A 12,855-nucleotide genomic window follows, 5' to 3' on the forward strand; every position below is an offset into this window, starting at 1 on the left:
AAAAAAAACTCTTTCAAAAGCAAAGGACTAGAAATAGAAATGAAAGCACAAAATTCCACTAAACTGATAAAAAAAGTTAGTAGAAAACCTAGACTTTGAGTTTCATTCTGTTTAGAGTATAATGTGCACTGACTGTAGGGGAATTAGATAAGGTTTATACTTTAACTGTGCTTTACCTGTTATTAACAGGTAAATAATAAAACTTTGTGAAACACCCTAAGTGTTCTTTACCTGTCCTGATCAATACAATAATCAATAGCTATTATGGTTGAGCTTTTGAGATATGAATAGCATAACTATGGAACTCAGTTTATTTTAGTTAAATTTAAGTTGTCACATGTTGTTAGTGGTTAACATACTGGACAATGACTTTTAATATCTAACTTGAAACACAAAGTATAAATTTTAAACAGTTTTTCAAAACATCTTGCCCTGATGTTATTAACACCAGCTAAAGCTCTCCTGATACGAAATGATACATAGGGCCAATCATTACTCTAAAGATAAAATCCCTTTGGAAGTGAGAAGTCATGGTATTAACTGTATTCATAATTTAAGGTATGCTATTTGCTAAGAGACCCCATTGTTTCTGTAAAAAGGGGTACTCACTTTCAGAACAGTTTCCCAACGTATGCAAGTTACTTTCCCTTCAAATCTGTTCAATATCTTCTGTTCAGAAAAACAAATAGCAAAAATAAGTTTTCAGCATCATTAAGTTCCCGCGACTCAGTAAATTTCACGTGTTAATTTTTCATTTCCTTAAAAGACAGATACAAATATCAGAAAACGTCTGCATCTCTCCCCAGGTTTTTAGGTGTACTAACCTTTCAGGTATAGTTGCGATTTAGACACAAAGTACTTTTCAGTCCCCAACTGTCTCTAGCACTTCGGGTATTAGATCAGCTCTTCCTAAGTCAAGAAAAGTAACCAAGATGGTGCACAAAATGTCAAAAGAAAACAAGTCTGGGGACTTACACACCAACTAGTCCCTAGCTGAATCAACCAGTTTTTATTTTTTTCTTTCCCGGAGAGAGTAAATGTCTCCAACTATATCACGAAGCAAACAGGAGAGCAAGGTCGTGACCCCAGGTCACGGCCGCCAGCACAGCTACAGCCTGGCAGGGGAAAGCCACCTGTTAGGCCCGAGCCTCACCTGGCAGGCAAGAGGAGGCGCCTACCCGGCAGCGCGCCCGACGCAAGGGCGGCGAGCGCGGAACCCGCCCCTCTCTCGCGGCGGCGAGACCCTGGGCGGCACGTGGGCTTACCCGGGCCCGAGCTACCCTGACAAGCAAGTCGCTCGCGGACCCAGCCCGCAGCCTGGCGCCCTTCCCCGGCCCAGGACCCGGCTTCCCTCGCAGCAACACTGCCGAGCGGGCGCCCTGGCGGCCCACACCTCTGGCCCGCCTCTTTCCCTTCCTCCCCAAGCGGCGCGATCCCGCCCTGCCGCCCCTCACCTACCTGGTCGCGGAGTTTGAGAAACGCCATGGCGGTCGCCTCCGCGCCCACTCCAGCCTCCGCCCGGCCCACTGCTCCCGCCCCAGTAGCTTCGGCCGATGCCCGATGCCAGCGGGTCGGCGACCGGTTGCGCTGAAGAGACCGCGGGCAGGGGGCGGCACCGCCTCCCCGGACACCCGCCGCCGCCGCCGCCGAGAGGTGAGGAGCTTGGCCGTCCCGCCTCCTCCTCAAAGCACTCCCCGCCCTCTTCCTTCCTTTCTTTCTCTCTCCTTGGGCTGCCTCCACACGCAGTCCCCGCCACTGCCGCCACCGCCTCCTCACGCCCCCTTCCCGAAATACCCTGGCAGCCCCCGCCGCCGCGCCGCTCCAGCCCGCGGCAGCGGCGGCATCCAAACTCCACTCCACAATATTACCACCACCGCCCGCCGCGATTGGCGGCCACGCGGGGGAGAGGCCAGAGTAAGCCGTGCGCCCATTGGCCACGCCGCCGCGCTCCCTCTGCCCCCCCCCCCCCCCGCTTCCCCAGTCCTCGCCTCCTGCGAAGGGAGGGGGTGAAGAGGAGGAAGCAGCGAGGGGTGGGCGCGGAGCTGCGGTGCATGGGGCGGGGGAGTCGGGAGGAGAGCGGGGCCGGGGGAGGGGCGGCCAGGTGTCCCGGCGTCTGGGCGCGCGCCCCAGGCAGGGTGGGCGGAGCCCGTGGCTGGAGGTGGGGGAAACTAAAAAGCGGGGTAACAACCTAGGATTTGCACGTGGAACCTGAGTGGAGACGCTTCCCTAGACCTGGGGAGGATTGAGGATCCTGGTGAGGGGCCGGAAACCGTGTGAGAGATGGGCACCTGCGGGGAGCTGCGAGGGGAGAGGGGTGAGCCCCGGGCTCGCATGTAGAAGGACAGTGAGAATGCGCCTTTTGAGTTTGTGGAAGATGAAGGAGCCAGGGGAGTGGGGGGAGAGGTGGCCACAGGGTGGCTGCTACCCTCTCAGCGGCGGTGGACCGAGCGAGTGAGGGGAGGGGGTTAGCACGCTGAACGGAAGGGCGTCGTCTTTAAAGCCGAACAGGTTGTGGACGCCGGAACCCTTTTTCTGCCCGCAGACCCAATATCCAAAGCAATGCTGCTGGCGATTCTCCTCCTCAAAGCTTCCCTGCCAGTCTTGCATATTTTTTCCTTTCTTCTTTCACATCAAAACGGTTTAAAGGGTGTGTGTGTGGGGTGGGGGAGATGGGCAGGATTTCCAATAAATAGCATCCTTGGATGGAGAAGAGGAATGACTCTCTTACCCAGCCACACACACCCCCACGCCACCCCACAGCTCTGAAACGGCTTTTCTTTCTTAGGCAGCCACTCAGTTGCCATTCCAGGCTTGTGTGGGAGAACATTGTTGTGCGCCTGTGTCTCTCCGCCTGAGCGGCTCCAGCCCCTAGTTTAAAAAGGTACAGATGGTTAGAACACAAAAGTGTGACGTCAGGCTTGGTTTCTAAAACTCCCCCTTTTCCCTACATCACTTGTCTCTCTTGGGACAGACTTTATATAGAGGATCGATTTGAGCCTAATGGCAATCTAGAGAAATGAGGACCTATACCAGGACTGTCAGTTTATTGTAATGCTGCACTTAAAAAAGCACCAATGATTAGTAGTACAATCCTTTCATTATTCTGTGATATATCCATGTCATGACTCTGTTGATATATCCATGTTGAAATTACATTCTTCATCATAGATATTTCCTAATTAAAATGGAGGAATTCTCTTAACTGCAATGTTACCATTATGATGAGGCTAAAAAGAAAGTCAAATGGCTCTTGCTTTGCTTTCTTTTAAATACCTAACTCCTTTCTCCTTTACTTTGCCAATTCTGGCAGATAAAATACTATTTGTCACCCAACCTGTACTTATCAATTCAGTGAAGGTGAATGAATTATTGTTGTGAAGGCATTTGTGTTCTCCAAAACAAAAGTATTGTAACAATATTACTAGAGTAGTTTGTGATTACAAGTCACTTTTGTAAATAATTACCCATGTGCTGTATCCAATAGAATTCTACCTTAGAAGGTATAAGAATTCACCCACAATTATACATATGCTTAGACACTGGATGTTGAGCCAGGAATTAATACATACATAAACACACACCCAACTCCAGTATTCTCTGGGTTAAAGTTCCAGAATTTAAAAGTGCAACAGGAGCTTGATTAGGGGCATGGCAAAGATTGACTTTTAGGAACACAAGTGTTTTTGAGAGTATAAATTTAAATTATAGACTGAATATACATTTTAATAGGTTTTGTGATTGAGCTAATGAAACTTTTCAGTACTCTTCTGAAAATTTCTAATTAACAGTAATTAATGAAAATGTGCACTATCTCTGCATCATGGTAGTTATGAGCTGTCCTGACAGAGGATGAGGATGCTTTAGATCTAACTGGGTTTTCACCCTTCTTCACCTTGAACACTGTTTAACTTCTCTGTGTTTCAGTGTCACCATTTGTCAAGAATTAAGCTTATTACGTGGCCTACTCATCTCACACAATCAAGATAATGATATGTAAGACTGGTAACTCTGAAGGACTGTTCAAATTTCATATTAGTATTGCAGCAACTATATTTCCATGGCTGGTAGGAGGGTAACAACTACTCTGGAAAATAGAAATAAAAAACCTATATAATTGAGCAATAAAATGAAATAATATTCATGTTCAAACTCTGGTAATTTTTTATTATTAGATTATTCCTGCTTATTATAACATATCTAAGTATTAAAAGGAATCTACATTACTGCAAAGTGCAACATCATGGAAGTCAATGGTGCTAGGTATTTAAATGATGTCACTAATTTTTTTTTTCTCCTTTATCTCTCCCTTTTTTCTACATGTCACTTTTATTCTCCTATACTAAAAAATAGCAACTCTGTTCATACATTAAATAGTCTGAAGTCATAAAAGAGCCAGTATTCCTATCAAGTCTCAACAAGTAGCTGATTGGTTGATTTGGATCCATGTGCCAGTTCCTCAGCCAATCATTACTGCCAGATCTTGGAAGTAATGGTAGCCTTCTTTCAGAATTCATAACTGAAATAAATGACAAATAGAGATGTGACCACCAGGGAAATTTCTGTGAGATAAGCAACCACACCAAATTTTATTTACTGCACTAACAGATGTTGGACACTTAATCTGTACCTTGCATGCTTTACCTCATGTAAATTTGTCATTAATCTCTGTATGTTGGGAAAATGGGGCCCAAAGAGTTTAAGTGAGCCCAGGATTATCCAGCTAATAAATGGCAGGGCCTTGATGTATGAGGTACTTGACAGCCAAAAGAGCAACTTATATGGTAAAAGACAGAACAACTGTTGAGGGGTTTTGAGCCAGATAATCCCTTTCTTATAAAAATGATTTTTATGAAGAGCCTAAAATACAAAAGAAAATCATATAATTGACTGCCAAAGCAGCAAGGCTGAGTTCAGAGATCTTAGAGGATATCATTAGAAGACACAGCATATATCTAAAGAGTTTATGGAGGAGAGAATATAGTGAATGTAAATTTTTCAGACTTGAAAAATATGAGTTATCAGATAAAAAGGTAGAAACTAAGTCTCAATAGGAACAAATTTTTAAAAAGCACTGCAGATAGTAGTGAAGTTAGAACATGTCAAATACACTAAGAAAATATTAAAGGTTACCACTAAGAAAAGTCAGATTCCCCTAAAAAGAATGACAGTCATCTGGTCAGCAGATTTATCAGCAACATTTGATTACAAAAGGTGATGGAAAATATCCCTGAAGTATTGAGAGACTTACCTGAGAAACTAGAATTCTATAACTAGCTAAACAGTCTTTCATGGGAAAAGACAAATTAAGCATGTTTTCATAATTTAGACTCAAAAATGCTCATCAAAGAAAGTCTTAAAGAATATACTCCAACAGAGAAAAGCTAAGTCTAGAAGAAAGAAACAAGTTGGGAAAAGGATAAACAGATGATTTAGGAAATATCTTGGTCAATGTAAATCAGTAGTATTTAAGTGATAGCATTTTGGAATTTTAAAACTAGGTGAAATTAAAATATGAGCCTTTGAAATATAGTAGATTTGGGTAAGAGGCAGTTTAGAATTAAAGTATTTTAAACTTTTATTCAGATGAAGTGAAATATTCTGACTTTAGATTTTTGACAAGCCATTATATTGGTTAAGAATCCATGCAGGAATTTCTTAAAATGATAACAGCTTACAGAATCATTGGGAAAACTAATAAAAACAGCTTAGGCTAAGCTTGAAAAAGTGCCATAAACTGAGTAAAAAATGGTCTGATAAACTGCTGCTGTACTCACCAAGCACCAAATGTCAGGGGTTCCACTTTTCTTCATTTGCTCCTAACGTCAGCATCAGGATCACATTTCAGTGGGTCCTTATAGTTAGAAGAGCCTGAATCACAGGCCTACATCCTAGCTGCAAGAGAAGCAGGGAATTTCACTTCTGACTTCTGTACCAAGGAGGTAGGATCTATAATTAGTGAATCATCCTATGATAGAAAGGCTATTTAAAAAATTAGAGAGCCTTGAATACAACAATTTTCTAATGTGCATGTGAAACATTTAAAGATACAGAAATAAGAGAGTAAAATGTGTAACTTCCAAACCTATAAAGGGAGAGGGGGAAGCCTAGAGAAAACTTAGTAAATGGATTAGTAGGCAAGAAAAAAGAAGGCAGTTAATTTATCACAGTAAATGTAAATGGATTAGAACTGTATTAAAAACAACAACAAAACAAAACAAAAACAAACACACCAGGCTCGGTTACACAAGCCTGTAATCCCCAGTAGCTTGGGAGGCTGAGGCAGGAATATCACAATTTCAAAGCCAGTTCAGCAATGGAGCTGTGTTAAGCAACTCAGTGAGACCCTCTATCCAAATAAAAATACAAAATAGGGCTGGGGGTGTGGCTCATCGGTTGAGTACCCTTGAATTCAATCCCTAGTACAAATTTAAAAAAAAAAATTCAAATTAGATTTTTTTTTAAATAGCTATGTGCTCTTTGCAAGATATATGATTAAAACATTTTAAGAGTTTGGGGAAAGAATTTTGAAAAGAGCTATGTATCAATAAAATATTAATCAAAAGATTGCTTATCTAATATAAAAATGTAAGGCAGGAAGGATTGATGGGAATAAATATGTCATAATCATAAAAGGAACTATCTACTAAGAAGACATAGTCACAAACTTGTGTACATTTAACCACATAAAATAAAATTTCATGGAACTATTTAAGGAAGTTAGCAAAGGCACCTTCAAACATTAATGCACGAGCCTGAAAAGGATTGAATACCACAAAATCAATAAGGTTGACATCATGTGATATTATATGCACACACATACATAATCTATACTAAAAAAGTGTACAACACATCACTGTCCCAAGACGCAAGGTCCAGTCATTTTATAGGTGAATCCAAACAAACGAGAAAATGCTTTCCCTATTTTGTTTTACAAAGTAAGGGGCTAAAATCAAGTATAATCACACCAAGAATCCTGACACAGAAAGTGCTTCTCAGACATTTTCTTCCAACTTAACCCTCGGATGTCCAATTTGTTTACAAGTACTGTTATATCAAAAATAGGGCCATTCATTTATTCAATAATTTCTGAGAGGATCACTGTATCACCTTGTTAGTGATGGCACTTCTTTGGTTGGAAAATGCACATGACAGAATGTATAAGATGAATATATGCATAGGTATATACATAATATATAAACTCTAAACAGGCACAAATTTATGAATCGTAAACACTTTAAAAGCCTAGTAGAAAGTATATCACAATATTAAATTATATTTGAATGATAGAAGTATGAGTCATTTAGTTTTTCTGAACTTGTACATATTCTTTAGTGAGTTTTCATTTGAATAGTTTTCAAATATATTGGCATTTACATAAACTTAAATTGTGATTCCATTACTTCATTGGAATAAAAAGTACACATATAGAAGACAACTATTCAAATGGCAAAAGAGACCTGGGCATGGTGACACACCTGTAATTCCAGCAACTTGGGAGGCTGAGGAAGGGGGATTGCCAGTTTCAGCAACTTAGCAAGACCCTGACTCAAAATAATGTCTCAGTGATAAAGGGGATGTATCTCAATGGTAAAGTGTCCTGGATTAAATCTCCTGTACCAAAAAATAAAATGGCAAAACAGGAGCTAAGGGTTTTTCTAGCTCAGTGGTAGAGTGCTGCTTAGCATGTATGAGGTCATAGGTTCAATCACCAGAATCCCTTCCAAGAAAAAGTAAAAGAAAGTCTAATTATGACAGTAACTATAAATATAAATAGACTAAGCACCTCCATTTAAAAGGTAGATTTACTAGACTGAATAAACAGTGAAATCCTATTCCATGTCACCTACAAGAGACCTACCTAAGACTGAAGTAGATTGGGAAAAAAAAAGAAAGAGTATATGGTGAGTAGATGAGTAACCAAAAGAGATGTGCAGTGGTTATAGTAATGTCAGACAAAATAAGGAATTACTACTGGAAACATTTTGATAAGGGTTAATAATCTAGAAAATATAACCATTATAAAAGTTGTATAAGAATTGACCTCCAGGGGCTGGGGTCATAGCTTAGTGGTTGAGTGCTTGACTTGAATGTGTGAGGCACTGGGTTCGATCCTTAGCACCATGTAAAATAAATAAATAAATAAAGATATTGTGTCCATTTACAACTAAAAAATAAAATAAAAAAAAGAATGTACCTCCAAAATATGTAGAGCAAAAGCTGTCAGAAATGAAAGGAAAAATACATAATTCATCATTAATAATAATTTTGTAAGGACATAATCCATTTATGATAGCATCAAAAAATAGGAAGAAATTTAACCAAGTGAGTGAAAGACTTGGACATTGAAAACTCTAAAATATCAATGAGAGAGATTAAGGACACAAACAAATGAAAAGATGTCCAGTGCTTGTGAATTGGAAAAATTAATATTGTCAAAAATGTCCATACTGGGCCGAGGTTGTGGCTCTGGTAGAGGACTTGCCTCACATGTGTTCGGGTCTCAGCACCACATATGAACAAATAAATAAAGGTCCATTAACAATTACAAAAAAATATTTTTTAAAAAATGTCCTTACTACTCCTAGCAATATACACATTCAATACGATCCCTATGGAAATTCCAGTGGGGGGACTGGGCAGTAGCAGAGTGCTTTCCTAGCATGCGTGAGTCACCGGGTTCAATCCTTAGCACTGCATAAAAATGAAATAAAGGCATGCTATCCATCTACAACTTAAAAATAAATTAAATCCCAATGGCATATCACATTTTTTTAAAATTCTAAAATTTCATAGAACCACACTAAATAGCCATAGCAATTCTGAAAGAGAAAAACAAAGTTGGAGGCATCATACTTAACTGATTTAAAAGTATGCCACAAAGCTATTATAATCAAAACACTGGGATAATGGAAGAAAGACAACAGACCAGTGGAATAAAATAGCTGAAAAATGGGGCTGGGAATATAGCTCAGTTGGTAGAGTGCTTGCCCTGCATGCGCAAGGCCCTGGGTTCAACCCCCAGCACTGCCCCACCCAAAAAAAAAAAAAAAGCTGAAAAATAAATCTGAGCATACATGGTCAACTACTATTTGAAAAGGGCACCAAAAAGGTACAATTGGAAAAGACTGCATCTTTAATAGATGACACAGGGAAACCTATTTCCAAATGCAAAATAAAATTGGAACCTCGCATTGTACACAAAAATCAGCTCAGGATGGATAAAAGACCTGAGCATAAGACCAGCAAGAAGATATATATCCTGATTTTTATTTTGCTTGGTACCAAGGATTGAACCCAGGGTTGCTTAACCACCAAGCCATACCCCCGGCCATTTTTATATTTTATTTTGAGACAGTTGCTTGGGACATTGCTAAATTGCTGAGGGTGGCTTTGAACTTGCACTGTTCCTGCCTCAGCCTCCCGAGTTGCTGGAATTATAGGGATGCTTAACTCTGTGCACACACCTCCCAATTTGATTTAAAATATTTTGCTATGTTTTATTTTAAAATGGGCAAAATGCCTGAGTAGATACTTCTCCAAAGACATAAACATGGCCAACAGGTTTATGAAAGGCTGCTCAAAATCACTATCAAGGAAATGCAAATCAAATACAATAAGATTCCGCCGTACCCCCATGAGGATAGCTATTTTAAAAATAGTCGGAAGATAGATGGAGTTGGTGAGGATGTGGAGAAAAGGAAACCCTTATACACTATGAAAAATGTAAATTGGTGGAGCCATTGTGGAAAACGTTATGGAAGTTCCTAAAGTAATTAAAAATTAGAACTACCCAGATGATTCAGTGATCCCTCTTCTGGACATATACCCAAAGGAAATAAAAGTCACCACCTGGTAAAGATAACTGCATTCTCATGTTCATTAAAGCATTATTCAAAATAGCCAAGAAATGAAAACAATCCAAGTATCCATCAGTGGATTAATAAATAAACTGGAAATAATATGACAGCATACATACATACACATACACATGAATATTATTCTGTCTTTAAAAAGAGGAGATCTTGACATTTGCCATGGATGAACTTGAAAGACATTATGCTAAGGAAAAGGGGCCAAAGAAACAAAATTACATGATCTCACTTATATAGAGAATTAAGGGGAAAAAAGGTCAAATATATGTGTTGCTGAAAGCTTGGTCCTTGTCCCTGATGCCAATCCAATAATGAGGACACACTTTTCAGAAAAAAAGAAAAAGAAGGTTTATTGTTTTGCTAGCAAAGGAGAAACACAGAGACTCCTGTCCCAGAGGCTGTGATTCTGCCCATCAGCAGGAACAGGGGGCTTTTAAAAAGGTGATTCAATTCAAAGGTTACATTCCACAAGTTCTCTGTTGGAGTTGTAATTCACTTGAAATCTTGAAGATAGTTATCTCCAAGATTTTCTGGTACCTTCCCTAAAGTCTCAATTACTTCATACCTAAAGTGGGTATGTACTCAAAGACAGATTAACTGTCTAAGATAGGGAAGAAAGGTAATCCTGTTCTCCCCCTCCCCTGAGATTAAGGAGGAGCAGAGATTGGGGAGGAGCTGGAGGAGAGGTAGAGAAAGAAGCATGTCCATTTTGAAAGCAAACTGCAGCTGGGCACTGTGGCGCATGCCTGTAATCCCTGCAGATCAGGAGGCTGAGGCAGGAGGATTGTGAGTTCAAAGCCAGCCTTAGTAATTTAGTGAGGCTTTAAGCAATTTAGAGAGACCCTGTCTCTAAATAAAAAATAAAAAGGGCTGGGGGAGTGGCTCAGTGGTTTAGTGTCCCAGGTTCAATTCCGGGTACCAAAGCATAAAGTGGACCATTGCTATACATGGAGATAGAGAATAAAACAGTGGTTACCTGAGGCTGGAACAGGGGAGAAACTGTGAGATCTAAGTCAAAGGATACAAAGTAGCAGATATGTAGAATGAAATGTCTAGAGTTTCAATGTGAAACATCAGGACAATTTTGGGGGGATGGGGATACTGGGGGATTGAACCTAGGCACTTAACCACTGAGCCACACCCTCAGCCCCCAACCTTTTTTAAAAAACTTTAAGACAGTATCTCACTAAGTTGCTATGGCCTCCATACCTTGCTTGGGCTGACTTTGAGCTTCTCCTGCTTCAGCCTCCCGAGTTACTGGGATTACAGATGTGCGCTACTGCACCTGACCAAGGACAAGAAAAGTGCAAGGGGTTGGGGTTGTGGCTTGGTGGTATCATGCTTGCCTAGCATGTGAGAGGCACTGGGTTCGAGTCTCAGCATTATATATAAATAAATAAGTAAAATAAAGGTATATCGGCAACTAAGAATATTATATATATAAACATATAAATAAAAGTGCATTATATTCAGGATTCTTGCTAAATAAGTGGATTGTAGCTGTTCTTTTTTAAATCTTTTTTTAAATTTTTATTATTGATTGTTCAAAACATTACATAGTTTGACATATCATATTTCACACATTTGATTCAAGTGGGTTATGAACTCCCATTTTTACCCTGAATACAGATTGCAGAATCACATCGGTTACACATCCACTGTTTTACATATTGCCATACTAGTATATGTTGTATTCTGCTGCCTTTCCTATCCTCTACTATCCCCCCTCTCCTCCCCTCCCCTCCCATCTTCTCTCTCTACCCCAAATACTGTAATTCATTTCTTCCCCTTGTTTTTTTTCCTTTCCCCTTACTTCCTCTTGTATGTAATTTTGTATAACAATGAGGGTCTCCTTCCATTTCCATGCAATTACCCTTCTCTCTCCCTTTCCCTCCCACCTCTTGTCCCTGTTAAATGTTAATCTTCTTATCATGCTCTTCCTCCCTACTCTGTTCTTAGTTGGTCTCCTTATATCAAAAAAGACATTTGGCATTTGTTTTTTAGGGATTGGCTAGCTTCACTTAGCATAATCTGCTCTAATGCCATCCATTTTCCTGCAAATTCCATGATTTTGTCATTTTTTAATGCAGAGTAATACTCCATTGTGTATAAATGCCACATTTTTTTTATCCATTCATCTATTGAAGTGCACCTAGGTTGGTTCCACAGTCTAGCTATTGTGAATTGTGCTGCTATGAACATTGATGTAGCGGTGTCCCTGTAGTATGCTCTTTTTAGGTCTTTAGGGAATAGACCGAGAAAGGGGATAGCTGGGTCAAATGGTGGTTCCATTCCCAGCTTTCCAAGAAATCTCCATACTGCTTTCCAAATTGGCTGCACCAATTTGCAGTCCCACCAGCAATGTACAAGTGTACCCTTTTCCCCACATCCTCGCCAGCACTTGTTGTTTGACTTCCTAATGGCTGCCAATCTTACTGGAGTGAGATGGTATCTTAGGGTGGTTTTGATTTGCATTTCTCTGACTGCTAGAGATGGTGAGCATTTTTTCATCTACTTGTTGATTGATTGTATGTCCTCCTCAATAGTTTCTTTTGTTTCAATTTCATTGATTACAGCTTTAATTTTAATTATTTCTTGCCTTCTACTTCTTTTGCTGTTGTTTTGCTCTTCTTTTTCTATGGTTTTAAGATGAAGTGTGAGATCATTTATTTGTTGGTTTTTTCTTTTTTTAAGGAATGAACTCCAGGCAATGAATTTTCCTCTTAGAACTCCTTTCATTGTGTCCCATAGATTCCGATATGTTGTGTCTGTGTTTTCATTTATCTCTAAGAATTTTTAATTTCCTCCTTGATGTCTTCTATAACCCATTGATCATTCAGTAACCTATGTTCATTTTCCAAGTGATGCGTGATTTTTCCTTCCTTCTTTTTTTAATTATTTTTATTTATTTTTATTTTTTTTAAAGAGAGAGAGAGAAAGAGAGAATTTTTTAATATTTATTCTTTAGTTATTGGTGGACACA

The 12,855-nt window shown here is 39.9% G+C and overlaps 1 protein-coding gene and 1 long non-coding RNA gene across 7 annotated transcripts in view; one reads left to right on the forward strand and one right to left on the reverse strand.

The window, feature by feature from the left end:
- The window catches only part of Ankrd28 (ankyrin repeat domain 28), a 188,048-nt gene extending 186,210 nt beyond the window's left edge, over positions 1 to 1,838 (reverse strand). For 3 of the 6 annotated variants that reach the window (XM_076842037.1, XM_076841927.1, XM_076842006.1), the window contains exon 1: positions 1,459 to 1,838. In XM_076842037.1, the coding sequence (XP_076698152.1) occupies positions 1,459 to 1,485 (27 nt within the window). In that variant the 5' untranslated portion in view covers positions 1,486 to 1,838. Of the gene's footprint in view, positions 1 to 609; positions 670 to 824; positions 910 to 1,458 lie in introns of all 6 variants that reach the window. The other 3 variants (XM_076841983.1, XM_076841951.1, XM_076841911.1) reach the window with 2 other exon arrangements.
- Positions 1,839 to 1,981: 143 nt separating this feature from the next.
- On the forward strand, positions 1,982 to 4,149 carry LOC143408583 (uncharacterized). Its single transcript, XR_013092504.1, has 3 exons — positions 1,982 to 2,030; positions 2,786 to 2,881; positions 3,925 to 4,149. It is a non-coding gene; the product is annotated as an uncharacterized LOC143408583 (long non-coding RNA).
- The last annotated feature ends 8,706 nt before the right edge of the window (positions 4,150 to 12,855 follow it).

This window comes from Callospermophilus lateralis, chromosome 1, assembly GCF_048772815.1.
Source record: "Callospermophilus lateralis isolate mCalLat2 chromosome 1, mCalLat2.hap1, whole genome shotgun sequence".
Lineage (NCBI taxonomy): Eukaryota > Metazoa > Chordata > Mammalia > Rodentia > Sciuridae > Callospermophilus > Callospermophilus lateralis.